Source organism: Gymnodraco acuticeps, unplaced genomic scaffold (assembly GCF_902827175.1).
Source record: "Gymnodraco acuticeps unplaced genomic scaffold, fGymAcu1.1, whole genome shotgun sequence".
Taxonomy (NCBI): Eukaryota; Metazoa; Chordata; class Actinopteri; order Perciformes; family Bathydraconidae; genus Gymnodraco; species Gymnodraco acuticeps.
The window spans coordinates 16,167-34,306 of NW_022991053.1; the positions used below are offsets into that span (position 1 = coordinate 16,167).

At 40.8% G+C, this 18,140-nt stretch overlaps 1 protein-coding gene across 1 annotated transcript; it reads left to right on the forward strand.

Annotated features, from left to right (window-relative positions):
- The first annotated feature begins 771 nt into the window (after nucleotides 1–771).
- LOC117559879 (zinc finger protein with KRAB and SCAN domains 5-like) lies at nucleotides 772–3,262 on the forward strand. Its single transcript, XM_034236602.1, has 2 exons — nucleotides 772–1,005; nucleotides 1,820–3,262. Exons 1-2 carry the CDS (start codon nucleotides 819–821, stop codon nucleotides 2,620–2,622), a joined length of 990 nt encoding a protein of 329 aa, XP_034092493.1. The 5' UTR covers nucleotides 772–818; the 3' UTR covers nucleotides 2,623–3,262.
- The last annotated feature ends 14,878 nt before the right edge of the window (nucleotides 3,263–18,140 follow it).

An 18,140-nucleotide genomic window follows, 5' to 3' on the forward strand; every position in this document is an offset into this window, starting at 1 on the left:
CTCGCATCTCCTGTGGGCGGGACTAAGTATCGAGGATAGGAGTCGAGGAGGGGAGTTAGAGAAATGAGAAAGGGCCCGAACTGCAGTGGTTTGTTGATACATGTCGTCTTCTTCTGTTTGCTATAATCGAGGCTACGTAGTTATGCAGCGCCCCCATCGTCAGTAAATGGAAGTACTACAAATAATCCCTTTTAGTGCAATTATTTCACAAGTTTAGTTATACACAGCTCGGAAAAAATTACCGAGGTCAATGGTGGATACGGCCCTGAACTGTGCTCGACAAGAGAAATGTAACTGAACAGCCAGATATTCAAAAGAGGGAAATGATTCCATTGAAATGTTCTTAAAAAGAAAACTATTATTAAACAAAGTGGCAACTCCACCTCCTTTCCTGTGTGTTCTGTTCTCACCTATGGTTCTCACCCGTTCTCACCCATGGAACTGAAGTTCGGAGGGGCTGTTTCAATGAGAACAGCTCCACTGTTGTTGTCATCTAGCCAGGTTTCAGTTAAAACATAAAGTTAAGGCTGTGGTTGATAATACAATCATTCATTATAAGTGACTTGCCTGCCAGGGACCTGATATGAAGAACAGCCAGGTTCAATCAGCTTACTTGAGATGAGTCTGGACTTATGGAAACAGGTATGAGGTTCGCACAATTTCTGTGTGACAGTGTGCAGCTGTGTGTATCTCCAGCAGGGGGAGCCTCTCCCTCTCACCTCTGACAGCGATGCTTATTTTTTGTCCTCTCTACACTTCCGGGTTAGCGGATGTAAATAGAAGGACGTTCCGCCTGTGGAGCAGCAGCAGTCAGAAACATGACCAAACTGGAGCTGCTCAACGTGTTTCTGAACGACAGGCTGACCGCGGCCGCTGAGGAGATTTTCCGCGCCGTTAAGAACACGGTGGCGGAGTACCAGGGCGAGCTGCTGCGCTCCAGGGAGGAGAACGAGCGGCTGAAGCGGCTCCTGAATGTGGCTGTGCAGAGGCTCCTCCTGCAGCCCGGTGAGAAGCGCTGTCAGCCGGCATGTCAAACCTCCTTGGCTTCCCTCGATATGTTCTCTGCGGGGCTCCGCTCATAGGTGGTGCGGGTTGTTGGAGCTATCCCTGGGGCGCTTAGGCTCTGTAAAACATTAGCTACATGTTATGCTTTGTATTTCATTGACACTGATACTGAAAAATAAATAAAACTGATGCAGAAACCAAACAACAATAGCAAAAGGTGTGTGTGTGTTTTTATACCACGATAGAACTTACACAAACTGATCAGAACAAATATGGAGATTATATCTATATGTATTATTTGTACAATTATCTGTACATGCAATATACAAATAACACAATATCTTGTGTTCAGTACTGTCAGTCCTGCTCAACCCTTCATGCACATTTGTAAACAAAGCGACCTTTTTTAATATCTGCACAGCTTTCCACTTTTCATAACAATTCTGCACATATTTAATAAAAACATTCCGAGTATTTGATCATATTACTGCATGTAGTTTTTTGGTATAGCTTTTTTCATGTTATAATATTATCATTTTGAATAGTTTTTTTTCTTTTGTCGTTTTTCTTACAATTTATCTTTGACTGTGTTTATATATGCAAAGCAAATTCTTCATCTGTGTAAACCTACTTGGAAATACACCTGTTTCCTATTCTGATTTCTGACTACTAATCAGTACATCTTAGAGCATTCTGAATAAAGTATGAATACCTTGTACTTCGTCGTCAGCAGGGCAACCCTTCAAAAGTCACAGCACCGCAGTATGTTTATGCAAATACCCCGAGCATGACTGTGATTTTTGTAATCTTTCAGAACCTCACTCGGCGCAGCCCCCAGACGATGAGCAGCCCTGTGAGTCTGAGTGGATTAGCAGTGTGGAGCCTCTGCCACAAATCAAAGAAGAACCAAACCTGGGAAACTTTCAGACGGATTGTTGTTCACAAGAGGCAAGCGACTCTGAGGGAGGGAACTGTAGTCAGGAGGAACCTCTCCAGAGGACACATCCTCCAGCAACCCAAAGTGTGTGTAGCAGACAAAGTGTCTCCCCACCTCCACTAACATCCCAGGAAATGAAGGCAGAGAGGGAGAAAGAGGACAGCAGGACACAGCAGCCAGCCAACAGCTTACCCCCCCACAGGACTGTCCACTGCAGGGTGGCTCAGAGCCTTTCTGCAGCAAAGAGTCACCGGGCTGAGAGAGCAGAGCAGCAGGTGAGAGGGTTACTCCGCTCCAATGGAAAACAGAGCATGCACATAATGCAGATCAAGAATGTCAGATCCCTGAAGCCGCCCCCGCCCCGCTCCTCTCTCTCCAGCCAGAGCCTCCAGAGGTGGCACAGCTGTAAAGAGTGCGGGAAGGGCTTCAGCTTCGCCTGCCAGCTGGAGGTCCACATGCGCTGGCACACCAAGGAGAAGCCGTACAGCTGCGCAGTGTGCCGCAAGAGCTTCACCACGGTCAGCATGCTGAAGAGGCACCACCGCATCCACACCGGGGAGAAGCCCTTCCGCTGCCATGTCTGCGGGAAGTGCTTCAACCAGTCGGCGCACCTCAATACACACTTCAGGCTGCACACTAGGGAGAGGGCCGGCTGGAGCCGGGCCCCTCACTTAAAGTAAACAAAGACTCAATACAGAGAAAGGACCAGACTTCTGTAAACTTTAAGATGTTCCAACAGTGTAAAATTGTTTTAGCCATGAGCGTCACTTTGTTAGAAAAAGTGGTGGGGACACTTTTTTAAGATGGAAAAAAACCCCACTACTGCATTAAACCCCCACAGACAATACATACATACATACACCCTTATGATTACAATACTTTCTTTTACAACTAGTGCAGTAACTAGGCTGCTGCAAAGCGGAGCAGCGATTGCTTTACTATTCTCTATTCAATTATTACTGATATTAAACGTGTCGCAGGTCCAAACTGCACCACTTGGGTTCCCAGGAGCACACCCCCAGAAAGAGAGAACAGTCCTCCAGATTGTACATGTTCTCTTGTGCAAATAAAGCTTTCTCAAAGAGTACAATTCTTTTTGAGAACTATTTTCAGAACATTTCTAACAAATGATCCTAATGCACAGTGGTGGGGACAAAATTGGCCATTCCTAAAGTGGTGGGGACATGTCCCCAGTGTCCCTAGAATAAATTATGCCTATGGTTTGAACAACTTTAAAATGTTCCAACAGTGTTCAATAATTGTGTGACTGTGTGTCCTGTCTGATGTGCAATAAAGTGTGGTATTAAGATTTCCAATCCACTGCACTGGTCAGTATTTAAACTCTGTCTTAGTGATGTTCAAGTCACCAATCAGGTGCTCTTCAAGGAATGGGAAAAGGTCCAGTGAGAGAAAAACTAAAACGATGTCCAGCTGAAATGTAATGTCCTTGGTAGCGGTAGGCAGCATGAAATGGTAATCCTGAAATGACAAAATATCAACAAACCGTATACTTTAATCATCAAAAATATAATGTTGAAAATAATGAAATAGCTAATAAATATATTAAGTATGACAACAACCAGTATCAGATCAGGGGGGACAGAGCGTTATCCACAACAACCTCATGGTGCCATACAATGCACAAAATAATCAAAGTGTGAAAAACCAAGGACTTTGTTGTTGAACATTTTGACAACAATGATCAGAACCTGCCGGTTCATGGTGCAGTGTTCAGGAATCAGACAAGGAAGGAAACACGAGCAGAGGCAGGTTTGATATCGGTGAGTAAGGGAAATGAGAGCACCCACCATGTGAATTATATTTTTAAGTTGAACATCTTTGATAAAACTGCACATGTGAGAGCGATGATCCATGAATATGGATTACGGACTCATTAATATGGATTACAGACTCATTAATATGGATTACGGACTCATACCTCAATTCATTAATGAAGCAACACCAATCAGAAGTGAAAGCAGAGAAAAAGAGACCCATAGTGACTTCTACCTTCTCAATGGCTCGGAAAAGAAACACTTAGCTGCTGGAACTATGTCTATAGTATACACGCATTACTAACGGCAAACCCGGTACGTAAGAACTTACCCCCGTCTGGCAGATTGGACCGAAGGACCATGATCATCCTGGTCCTGCTACTTTCGGGAGACATTCAATTAAATCCAGGCCCGGTTTTGACGCGAACTCAAGCTAGAAGACTTGGTCTGGTTGCACAGTAGGCGCCCCACGGCTACATCCGCAGCGCGGACGGCGACTTTCCCCCGAGTAATTAAATTATGCTTCTATTTCAATGTTTTTTTTCCAAAAGGTCTATTTCGCAATTTTATAGAGATCGTACTAAGTGATGTGTCCCAACCTAAAATAATATCAATTCTCCATCTGTCAGTCTTCGAACGCCAGGGACCAAGCGGTAAGGCCACGCAGGAGTTGTTAAAGAAACTATTGTTTTTTTACACAAAAATGTATAATAACTAGGCCAATAAAAGAGGTCAACAGAAAATAACTAACAAATGACACAGCAACTAAACAGGTCATAACTGGAGAAACCGACCTGCCACTTCTTCTTTTCTTCATTTTCAAGTTTTACGGCGGTTGGCATCCAGCTCAATGTTGCATTACTGCCACCCAGAGCCATATAATAGAAGAGTTATGACATCTCCGTTCACTCCAATGGACCACTTTTTTACAGCAATGGCGGATCGTGGAGCCTCTCAATCGTTCCCCGGAAGTTAGCGCCAAGGCTAGCAGAGCTGTAGAGTTGCAGCATAATAGACCGTTCGTGACGGACTTTTAAAGGTAAGAAGAAGTTTAAAGATTTATATTGCGGATATTATCAGTACATCTGATTCAAATTAACATGTGTATTAAAGGATGTCAGTGGATTATCCCTAAATTAGTAGATTTAGGGAACGTTTACAGATAACAGATTAAGCTAGGATACCGAAGCAAGTTAGCAACACACGTTGAACAGCCTTTTAATTGTAAATTCCGTTCTCTTAATGTCTATTTGGTCCAACGTTGTTGAATTAGAGAAGAGGGGCTTCTAAACGGGATTGTATGCGGGGGTGGAGGGAGTTAAATATTAGATAAATATAATTTTGGTGCGTGTAAGAGTGAGTGTTTTTGCAGAGCCATATTGTGTCCTTGTGATTATGTTGATTATTACCTGTCTGTATAATAGTCCTTTGATAGTCACCTGTCGGTCTCCTGTCCTTTCTGAAAGCCATAAAGATGACATTAGTCATTTAGATAACTTGTGTCCTCAATTACCATGGTTACTGAAACTACCATGAATTTAAGAAAATGGTAGACATTAATCTAATCTGAATTGTAAAGCATTACTTTAGATCCCCTCCCTCTAAATATATCAATAAACATTAGAAAGTAATGCTCCTGACTACCATACAAGTTTAAGAAGATAATATTGGTTTTAAAGAATTCAAAGCTATAAATAAACAGCAACAGGCTCTTTAACCAAGGCACTGTTAGCCTAACATGTAAACTAGTTGTTCACACTAATCCTAATATTATCACTTAATATTAGCAAATTCTATTTTATTTTTAAAAACATATTGATGTAAATACATACACATATCGATTTGTTGTATAAATATTGCAAATCAAAACCTTTATTCACTAATAATTACCAAAAATCGTAGTTCTATCTCCTGTTATCAATGCATTCACATTGCCCGCCATGAACTTCCGGGGAACGATCCTCGTCTACATGAACCACGTGACGATAACCGTTTTTGGACTTCCGTTGTCGTAACTCTTCTATTATATGGCTCTGCTGCCACCTGTCTGAGAAACAGAGGAAAAGAGAAGTGTGAGCAGTGGGTGTTTCTCAATGTCGAGGAAGGCTGCTCCAGAGCCACTATTTCAAGCATACTAAATCATCGAGTGCCGATGAAGGCCTGTTCCAATGTCCAGCATACTTGGAATTCTACCGAGGCCGGCGTACTTCGTAGCGAGAAATTTCGAGGCTGCACATGTGTAGTCTCCGCGGTCTTAAAATCCCCACAATGCTTTGCGCACGGACCAATTTCCAAATCTTTGGCGGAAATCGCGCTCAATTTAAGGCGGGGCCTCGCTTATGATGCACACCTGCACACCTGTTAGCCTGTTCCACAATTCTTAATTTTCCGAGGCTAGGAAGGATTCTTGCCTCGCTTCTGAAGCAAGTGACTCGGAAGATGTGCTACCAAGCAAGCGTCCTTGACATTGAGAAACACCCAGATTACGGCGTGAAGTTGTTTGCGGCCTGCCAGTAAACCTAAAGCAGAAGAAGAAGTGACGTCAGCGGCTTAATTTGCCTAATCCTCCCTCAGGGATTTATTCCGGTGAACGCGATCTGCTAGGAGAGTTATGGGACTAAAGAGTTCGGTTGGACTATAGTATAAGTAGTTATATAAGTACTGGGAACTAAGTACAGCAAAGTAGGCCTACTTCAGGGACGTGCACAGACATTTGGAAGGGCTATTGCTCTAAACTGAAAAAGGGCCTCCCCTCCCGAAAAAAAACATAAGACCTTTTGAAAATTCTAACTTGTTATTAATGTAAAAGGTTAATGAAATAAAAACACAACACTCATTGCAAGTGACACTCAGTTGACTTTTATGTCCAACTGCTAAATTCGTTATTCAGCCTGTGTTCAGTTCAGCCTCTCAAATGTGCTCTGAACTGGAGGCTTGGGGTTAGCCTCCAACAGAACATGAACTTCACTCAGCACAGATACAGGCTTTGCATTTATCACTGATTTTTTTTATTAGTGTACTCCAATGTATGTAGTTGCTTTGCTTGACATAATCACAGTGCTTCACCTGAAGCTGCCCTGCTGGCACCTTTTATCCAGCTCTGCAAAGTTGCAGTCCTTTTAGCTGCCTCCTTCAGATCTCTCTCTCTCTGCTTCAGTCTCCTCTTGAAGGCATTCTTAAGCACAGAAATGTAACTTTAGGCTATGCATAAAATAACCAAACGATTATTACATTAACTAATTTGAACAGTAATTCACATCATCATCTCATAACAAAGTAAGCTAAGGCAACTACTTGCATTCAGTGACTTGATTTTTTAAATGAAAACCAGGGATATCTTTTGTTTTGCGGTCCATATCTCATTACAAATATCTAATGTTAGTAACTATTAAAGAAAGAATGGGGACAATTCTGTTTTAATGTAGTTTGACCATTGTAATTGCTGTGCAGACATACTGATAACATAGGGCTTCTAACTAATTACCTTAAATAAACTCACTTAATTCTCACTTAATTTCATTAATGAAACCAGTTCAATACGCATTATTCTTATTCTTATCATTCTTATTCTTATCATTCTTTATGAGCGCAGTAACGGTAAGGTATCTAATTACTTATTTATCTAGTATTCCATCACTTCATAACAGAGATGGTCAAACTGAAGTAGAGACATGGCAGAAATCCTACGATGAAGCGGGACAGTGAACTGTTCTCCGTGAGAGGGCGATCAAGAAAAGAGAGAGAGGGTGAGGGAGTTTACAGATGAAACGACACAGAAAGACAGAAGCACAATAACAAGTATATTTAGGTGTTTTTTTGTAAATAACCGACGGTGTCAAGAGGAAGATAAGTCCCCTGGTTTGTCCCCTATACTCTAACTGCCATGAGAAAACTCAAAATCAATTTTCCAAAATCCGACACGAGAGGTGGTCTTAAAAGCATATTTAAAAACGGGGACAGATTGACCCGGGGATTGGCCACCAAAGCCAGGCGGGCATTTGGTATGATCACCATAGCATATGAGGCCGGACTCGGAGGGCTTTCCTTTGCTTCTAGCCGTCAGATTGTAAACAAAGTCACGTGACTGGGGGCAGATGACAGCGCTGACTTCCGGTGTGTTTCCCGCAGCGAGACGCTCCAATACTAATTGTGGGCTTAGGCCTATCATGTTTATTCGGCCACAATAGAAAAGAAAAAAAAACCTCTCACTCTCTCCAGAGGGGCAGGTCAGACAAAAATGGCAACATTAGCCCGTACCAGAGCCATATAATAGAAGAGTTACGACAACGGAAGTCCAAAAACGGTTATCGTCACGTGGTTCATGTAGAAGAGGATCGTTCCCCGGAAGTTCATGGCGGGCAATGTGAATGCATTGATAACAGGAGATAGAACTACGATTTTTGGTAATTATTAGTGAATAAAGGTTTTGATTTGCAATATTTATACAACAAATCGATATGTGTATGTATTTACATCAATATGTTTTAAAAAATAAAATAGAATTTGCTAATATTAAGTGATAATATTAGGATTAGTGTGAACAACTAGTTTACATGTTAGGCTAACAGTGCCTTGGTTAAAGAGCCTGTTGCTGTTTATTTATAGCTTTGAATTCTTTAAAACCAATATTATCTTCTTAAACTTGTATGGTAGTCAGGAGCATCACTTTCTAATGTTTATTGATATATTTAGAGGGAGCGGATCTAAAGTAATGCTTTACAATTCAGATTAGATTAATGTCTACCATTTTCTTAAATTCATGGTAGTTTCAGTAACCATGGTAATTGAGGACACAAGTTATCTAAATGACTAATGTCATCTTTATGGCTTTCAGAAAGGACAGGAGACCGACAGGTGACTATCAAAGGACTAGCAGCAGCAGCAGCATGATGATGATGTTAAATGTGTTGTTTTAGGAATATCCATTGCAAATACATGGAATTCAATAAACATTGAATAGCATATCATGCAGTTTGTCTGTGCCTTTTCCTCCGTGTTGTCCTGGTTTGCTGTGCTGCCTCCCAGTCGCCACCATGGTTTGCTGTGCTGCCTCCCAGTCGCCACTATGGTTTGCTGTGCTGCCTCCTAGTCGCCACCATGGTTTGCTGTGCTGCCTCCTAGTCGCCACCATGGTTTGCTGTGCTGCCTCCTAGTCGCCACCATGGTTTGCTGTGCTGCCTGGGGATGCTCCAATCGCTCAGAGAAAGGAGTACGAATGTACAGCTTCCCCACTGACACAGAGCGGAGGAAGCAGGAGCAATTTCACAACCAACAGCAAAAAAATATGTGATTTATATACAAACACTGCATTTGCACTTTTTCACAAAACGAAAACCACACCATTGGGAAAGCTTAATGTTTTGTTTAATACAAAAAACAGGGAAAGGCTTGAAAAACACTGAGAGTTGAGACTCAGGGTGCAGGGTGAGGGTCTCAGTGCAGGTATTCAGGCTCCATTGAATCCCCCTCTGGTTATTGTGCTGAAAGAGGGATAAACAGACAGGAGAAAGGGTTATACACACCTATATAGCACACCTATTGGATGGGAAATTGCCTTGGGGAGATAAGGTGTGGTCTTTGTTCCCAACTGAAGTTATGGAACTTTATTATTTGTGAGTTTAACAAAGTATGACAAATGGCATCAGTAACATATGTGATATTAATTTCTATAAAGTTGTCTCACATTCTTGGTCATATTTTATATACAGTATGTAATGAGTATAACATGTCCAGTAAGTATAAAGTGTTTCCTAATACTGTGTATTCAACCACTATGGAATATGTATGTGGGCAGACAAAACTGAGTTGTTCTGTGTGTGAAGTAACCTCAAGTCACTCCGCAGGCACATTTTGATGCAGACCAGTTTGTCAAGACTAAAAAGGGCAAGACTAGGCTGAGAGCAGAGGCTATACCCACCATCTTCGTGCATCGCCCTGTGGTCAAAAAGAGAAGGGCCCCTGCACCACGATTCACCCCGGGACCTGTATCTACAAAGCCCATAGCTCATGATCACATGAGTGTGAAAGGTGACACAGGTATAATAAGTATGAACTCTTAGTAACAAAAGTAATATTTCTTATTTTTAAGTGGTATAATATTTTAAATGTTCGAACATTTACAGTGCCATGTCTTCTACTTACATTAGTCTCAAAGATTGAGGGAAGAAGGGAAGGGATCACTGCCCTCCACCTGCCAGAGGAGTGCAAACAACAAAAACAAGCAAGGTGTCCCGTCATGTACCTGGAAGTTTGGTTTGGCAAAATGGAGTAAGAGAGGGACTTGAAAAACCTTGGTGGCTGTCTACTCATGTTGTTACAGTTGTCTTGGTTACAGCTCTCAAGTTTTTTTTTGTGCCATTTCCACATCTTTAGAAAATATGAAAAAATTGAAGTGAAATCAACCTCATCTCTGGAGAACAAACTTCGATTTCTCTGTCTTGTGAGTTTGCAGTCTTGCAGTTTTGCTCCTCCACCTGTAACATCACTGCCCCTCCACCTGCCATACAGTAGGTTACTAACAAGATTACTTATATAATACAGTGATATAATACATGTTTAGTATGCTTACTTATATAAAACAGTAGTATTAAACTTACCTTGTGTTTTCACTCTCACTTAAGTCCCTCTCCCTTTGCCATCAATCCAAAATTAGCTGAGCTGCAACATTATACACACAGGTAATAATCAACATAATCACAAGGACACAATATGGCTCTGCTAAAAACACTCACTCTTACACGCACCAAAGTTATATTTATCTAATATTTAACTCCCTCCACCCCCGCATACAATCCCGTTTAGAAGCCCCTCTTCTCTAATTCAACAACGTTGGACCAAATGACATTAAGAGAACGGAATTTACAATTAAAAGGCTGTTCAACGTGTGTTGCTAACTTGCTTCGGTATCCTAGCTTGATCTGTTATCTGTAAACGTTCCCTAAATCTACTAATTTAGGGATAATCCACTGACATCCTTTAATACACATGTTCAATTGAATCAGATGTACGGATAATATCCGCAATATAAATCTTTAAACTTCTTCTTACCTTTAAAAGTCCGCCACGAACGGTCTATTATGCTGCAACTCTACAGCTCTGCTAGCCTTGGCGCTAACTTCCGGGGAACGATTGAGAGGCTCCACGATCCGCCATTGCTGTAAAAAAGTGGTCCATTGGAGTGAACGGAGATGTCATAACTCTTCTATTATATGGCTCTGGCCCGTACCTGTGCATGTCCCTGGCCTACTTGGTGTAAAAGCGGCTGTTTTTTTAAACTAGTTTTTGGAAAATATTTGGAAATAAGGTCTGTGGTTGAGACACATTGAAGAGACGGATCACGTTTTGTTCTACGACATTAAATACATCAGCAGTGACCCCGCTGGTGATTTCTGAAGAGTTTACGTGTCTGAAAAACGATGGTTGTTACCAAGTGGCTGAATAGGACTACAGAAGTTGTCCAGGCCGTTGTACGTCATTACGCCGAACACGTAAACACTCCTCTAAGTTTGTTTCTGTTCTTCTTGAAAGCAAGTCCCTGCCTCCTGCAAACTGTTCAAACAAACGCTTCAACTCGTACCCTTTAGAATCTGTAGTTTTGAATATGGATCTTAAGTTGGCGTGACGTTGAAGCAGCGACCCTGCTGTAGTTCCTTTATAGCATAATGTTAGCATTTTGCTTCTGGCGATTAGATTTATGATTATAAAAGTAGGGATAGACATGTGGAGATTATCCGGCTGAAAAAACGTGCATTTATCAAACAGGTTAGTTTCCCACAGATCTTATTTTTTACAATATTCCAAAATCCTATGGAGAAATCCCGTTGCTTTTTTGTCGAGGGAACCCTTGCAGCTTACTTCCGAGTCCCTGCACCACTCTAGGCTAGGCTACAAACTTATCAGAACAATTTCCTCTAATCAACGTGCCAGTTTGATATAGCATGTTTTCATTATCTTCTTTTAAATCAACATCTGATTTAATGAGACATTTCAGCACAGATTTTTAAGTGTGTCTCATTCCACAACATAGACTAATTTCCAGTGTGTGTATGTATTGATTGTGCAACTTAACCCTGTTGTTCATGTTTTACAGGTGACAGGTTTGATAGACTTTCCACTGTTGCCAAACTTGTGTTAGTCCTGCCACACTCAAATGCTGACGCAGAGCGAGTGTTTTCTGTGGTGGGACTAAACAAAACAAAAACAAGGAACAGCCTGGCCCTGGAGGGGACACTGTCGTCTCTCATGACGATAAAGATGGCAGACTTGGAGCCATACTTTAAGTGGGAGCCAACCCAATCCATGCTAAAGGCTGCAAAATCTGCCACCAGCAGTTACAACAGACAGAGCCAGATCTCAATATAGGTGTATGGAAACGACCTCTAATTTACTCAAGTCAAGTTATGTATGTAAATGTTTTTGTTTTTTTTATGTAAATAGTTGGTACATGTTCAATACATTTTGTAACGCTGTACACATGAAAGTTTATAACTTTTTAACTTTTAAAATAGGATGTTTTGAGGTAGGTACATTTATCCATTATTAAATTGCCTGAAACAATGGTGGGTTGACACACACTTAATTGGCAGCATTTCTTTATGTAAAGCATTTCATAGTTGGGTCATTCTACAGAAAAGGTGGAAGTGCTGTCACTTACTTTTGCAGACACCAAAATACATGACGTTGACCTAATACTCACATTCATTATATATGTTGAATAAATAGAGATTGTCTTTGCAATGGTACTAAATAAAAAAATTGTTTTATACCTAAATTGCTATTTATTTAAAATGCCAAGTTCAAGGAACTGCCTTGTCACTTTGATCATACATGGAAGTGGAGCCTATAGTTTTCATTTAAAATATTTTTTTTTCAATAAATAAATCTCATTCATATTTACATAACATTACAAGTAGTGCTGCGTACCGGTACGCCGAACCGGTACTGGACTTGTAAAAAGTTTCGGTTCAAGTCCGGTTAAAACCGGAACGTCGGGAACCGGTACTTGGACTCGCAAAAAAACTAGCACTTACGTATATTCTGGTGTCTGTGGTTATTTAAACATTCCCTGATAAACGTTATTCAGCCTCAATAAATGAGTGCTAATCCCAGTGCGCTCAGTGTACAACATCACATGTCATTTCACCTTCGATTCACGGTTTGAAAACGTAGCATTTCGCCACATGCTAATGCTAACCAGAAGTGAATAATTTTCAGAATAAAAGTATTAAGTTAATAGTGTGAACTTCCGGTTTTTTTCAGAATAAAACTGATTTAAATTAAATAGTGTATTTAATTCAAAATTACGCCATATCAACATTGATTTTAATTTCTAACAGTATGTATGTACATCACTATGTATGTAGTATGTACCTGTATAATGTACACATGTAGAGTTGTAGAAAAGACATGGTGTACAGACAGTACAGTACACTCTGACTGTACAGTCACTACAGTGTAGCCTATACTGTATAGTAGGTGTGTAACAGTGTAATGCGTATAGTCTACTCTACACTCTACCTTTCAGCAACGTTTTAGGGATTTAGGCTCAGTCAGCTCAGGGACTGTTTGGTTACTTTAGTTTGGTAAATGAAATAAATGTTTGAACTTTCTAGTAGTTCACTGTAGTTGCTGTCATAAGTCATTTGTAGACTAAGTGGCAAAAAGTGTTTTTTTTACATTTGTATACTTTGTAGAGAAATGTAGACACAAGTTGGAAGGGAGCACAATCAACCTGATGAGTTTGAATTTGAGTTGATTATGAGTTAATTTTCAATTGATAATTAGCTCACAATAAGTTCACTTTAGTTACTCACACAACTTGACACAAGCCATGGGTTCAGGTCCGGACTTATAAGTCCGGACCTGAACCTGAACCTCTGGACTTGAGTCCGGACCTGAACCTGAATGTGAGTCCAGGTACGCAGCACTAATTACAAGCATTAAATATAACACTGAAATGGTAACAAAAAACGCAAATTATTATTAATAATATCCAATAAATGTCAGTCACCCAAAATGACGTCATTGGTGTTACTGCTACACAAAACGCTTTTATTTTTGAAATAATGTACTGTCACTGAAGTGCCTCCTGTAACTAAGAGATCATTTGAGGCAGTGCAGTGAATAAAGACATAAGGAAAGTCAGATACTTCTTACTTTGTTTGTTAAAGGTGTCATTTTATCTTCAAATGTTACATGCGTCTTTCAAGTCTGTCATTAGTGTTACTCATTGCATAGCCCTAGGGGTGAACATTTGAATGGGAAAATGTATTGTATTGAAGAGTTAAACGATTTTGATATTGACTGAAGCCATATTTGGTCTGACACATTGCAGCCATTTTGTTAAAATGGTAGTGTTTTCTCCAAATTGTCACTGGTGTTACCGTCACTGGTGTTACTCTTCTTCCTGGTAACACGTAACACCAGTGACGTTCCTATACAAATAAGCATTGTATAAAGTATACAAATAATACAAATATTTTAAGCTCTACTTGTTGTGGATTCATCAAGTTAAGAGTTAGTTATTGCTATTCAACAGGTTTTAGATGTGTTTAGAAGGAATATATTTCAGCAGATTTATCACCCAGATTCCACCTTTTCTGTAGAATGACTCAGTTCCTCAAATGTGAAGATTTGCTGCTTCACTATTTACATATTTTGTATTTCTTTTTAATATTTTAGAGCTTTATTTCTGCCACGAGTACTTTTACTCCCAATACTTTGAGTACATTTTCGGATTTTACCTAAATATTTTGACTTAAACGTCTCAATGCAGGATTTTTACAGTGTATTAATGCTTTTACTGTATAAAGGATCTGAATATTTATCCACCTCTGCAACTGTGATTTGGTAGCCTACTAAGTCTATTTGCATCAGAAATGGTACAAATATAATGTTAAACTTTAGTTTTTTGATCAAAGTATTATTGGATATTATTATATATTCTCCACCTCCCCTGGTTACGTGTGCAGCGTGTGCACGCGCCGACACAACCGGGGATTGGCACCTGCGGAGCAGCGCGAGAGCAGCTGGAGGAGGGGGGAGTGCACAGAGTCCACCAAAGAGGGGAGAGGAGAGACCTGCACCGCAGTGACGGGAACACGGAGTCAGACCTCCGGTACCGACAGCACCGAGGAGGAGGGGACAGTTCTGATGCCGCTGCGGAGGTGACGGAGCCGGCAGCACCAGCGGAGTGGAGCGGCTCAGGTAAACGGAACTACTTTCTGCTGTAGTCCCAGCACACTGACGCATCGTGTGGTGTCCCGGTTCCGGCGGGGCTAGACCCGGGTGGTGATGAAAACAGAGGGTGTTGAACATGACATGCTGCTCCGGTCCCGTCTAGGAGGGTCGGAACGATGTATAGTCCAGTCTCAATGCAGTGTTTTCCCACTCCCGGTGCACGCGGGCCCCCGCCTCTCTCTGCGCATCTTCTGGATGATGCTGCTGTTTCGTGGGATTTTTTGCTGCTCTGCGCAAATCGCAAATAAAGGTACCAAAGTGTGGGGCAGTGAGCGGGCCGGCCTGCCGTCTGCACCTGCAGAGGCCCGGCTGGGAGTGGGCTGTCTGAGGGGCAAGTGTCATTGAGAGGACGGGCGGACGGGGACATTTAAAGGGCTGTAAGTTGTCTGGTTGTTGGGTTAGGCCCCGGGCTGGGTGAGTCAGTCTGTCTCGGAGCTGGAAGTGGACCAGAAGTGGATCAGAGCTCTTCTCAATGTGAGGGAGACTGCTCGACTAAACACGCAGAGTCCCTTTTACAGTGTCCTCTAACAGAATAGACATAAAGTCTGTTCCTGCAGTATTATAATAAGTCTGCGTTGTTGTGCTACACGTCACATGTGACCTTGTACTTTATGGCATTTATCTCAATACCAGTTATATATTATTTCTATAATATTCCCACACAGCCTGTCTGCACTCAGTAGCATGTTTATAAGCATGATTACATCTCCTATAGTTATTGGTAATATTGCATGTCAGCAGTGTGTTTCAGTCATTACTGAGCTCATGGTGACCTGAAGGATGGTACAATGGGGTTTCCTCTCTTCTAACTGTTTTCATTGACTAATACCATGTTTTAGTTTTTTAGTGTGTACTATTATTGAGCAGTGTGTATAATGTTTCATGCATTGGATTTATCTCCTGGAAACTATTGAGTTATATATCTGTCTTTGTCATTAGGCTATGGATCCAAAGGTTCCAATGCCACTCTATAATACTACTCAATTACAAGGAAAAGTCAGTTATTTACAATTTCGGTAAAGCACACATTAAGTAGTCCAGAAGTGTAATCAGTTAATGAAGTTACTCAAGATGTATCGGATGTACACTGTATATCGGATTATGGTTTCTGATTGGTTAACTCATAAGAGGACTTTGGATGTCGAGGTGGAGCTACATTTAGCTGCTTTTGTCCAGGTGGGTAGTAATTCTAGTATGATGATCATCATCATCATCATCATCATCATGTGTCATTTTGTTTTTGTCACATTTAAAAGTAAAACCACTAATGCAGTCCCATATGTCACTAGCTGCCACATGCATTAGAGTACGGAGTGCGATCCTCCCGTGTAGTGGAGTAGAGTTAGAAAGCAGCACTGAGTAGCCTAAAGAACTAATACTGAGTTCAGGAGCTTTAATCATTACTGGAGTACATTTGCTTCCCCATGTCATTTGTAATGTCATGTTAAGCAATGTTTTTCATTATATTTAGTTCCACAACTTAAATGGCTATAACAAATCACAATACATTTTTGGAGATTTAATAATAATACATAACATTTATGAAGAGCTTAATCATTCTTAATGTCTTGCTTGTCGTGAATGGGTTGATAAAGTAAGATTCTGTCTGTGGTGTTGAACTGTGACTTTCTATGACCTAACCCTTGCCCCATTATAGGACTCTGATCTTCCTATAGTGTACTGTATAGGCTGGCCTGTAGTGCTTTGCTGGGACTGTGTAACTTTATAGAAAGGTTTGCATATTGACCGGTGTAATCAGAGCCTAATGCATGCAGCCAGCCATGGAGAGAGGAAGGGGGTGTGAGCTAATGTGAAAGAGTTTCAAACATAAAGCCTGTAGAGAAAAGGTGGGACATTTGGTCAAATGGATGGTGCTTTGAAAAAACAATTCACTCATAACTCAGTTATTGTTCACTATATAAAGTACTTTGCATTCATTTTAAACACGGAGCTATCCATGGTGAGTGTGCCTAGCTATGTCTATGAGAGCTATGAGAAGTCCGCTTTCAAACTTCATCATTTCAAAATGTTCAATAATTAATGTGAATCATGTATCTAGAATATAAACGTTTATACAGTGACATTATTTAATTGAGCTTAGAAATGCAAATATTTAGTTTTATCTTTCAAGGTAGCACTTTTTATTCAAAATATAAACAATGTTATAAAGGGAGGGTCTGAACCCACAGACCCTCACAGAAAGAGGCCCGGGGACAGAAGCAACTATGTGTTAGTGGGTTTTTAAGGATACCTTTATTGGTGAAATAATGAATACTGTATGATGAAAAATAAAAAGGACGACGTAAAGAATATATTTTTTAAAAGAGACACGCATCATGTAAATAAGAAACGCTAACTTGGTCTCAATGACCATCAAAAAGTATTCTAGGTTGCTAAATCTAAATAAACATAACTCTTACACTAACACAAAATGTTTTCAAGTCGTGGTAAAACATCATTTGTAATGAACCCTGAATGGGTGCCACACGTTGATCTCAGATTCACGGAATGGTTTACACAGTGTTCACTGACTAACACGTGCACAGGCACCTCTGCCATTGTCAGCGACATTTTTGTGGGATCATAGGTCAAATACAGGTACAGTCATGAGGCATGATCGAGGCATGTGAAATGGGACAGCCCAATAAGCCATAGGAAGCTTGAGAACAGGCGCGCACACAATCAACACATTTACATTCAGTGTATTCAATCTCTGACGTTGACATTTAAGTTCTTTTTAAAGATAGACAAAGATGTAGATATTTTTATAGTGTTATCAATCTCATTCCTCACTTGAGGACCTCTGCAGGCCACACTAAGCTATTTACATCATTATAAATCCTTATTCCTTGTTCCATATGCATGCGAGGGTAAATGATACGGATAAGCTCATAGTCTGACGTCGAGCATATTTTCTACGTTGTACATTGAACAGGCGCTGTTGCTGCCCCACAGATAATTGAGTGCCCACCTGTTTACCTGTGTAATAATAAGTTGACAAGAAGTACCTGAATGCACCATTAGAGTATATTGGTCAGGTAGACTGTCCTATTTGGGGAGGAAACATCGCTCTTCATGACTGAGGATCTAGTTCCTGAATGAGGACACAGCTAACATGTCGATATCTTCTGATGACAGAAATAGAGGATGATGCAAACATTCCCTTAAAACATGGCGGGGAGAGA

Bases quoted from the DNA above. Each gene is read 5' to 3' on its own strand.
- LOC117559879 (XM_034236602.1), top strand. From the start codon at position 819: ATGACCAAACTGGAGCTGCTCAACGTGTTTCTGAACGACAGGCTGACC. The intron at 1,006-1,819 runs GTGAGAAGCGCT...GTAATCTTTCAG, and splicing joins GAGGCTCCTCCTGCAGCCCG to AACCTCACTCGGCGCAGCCC.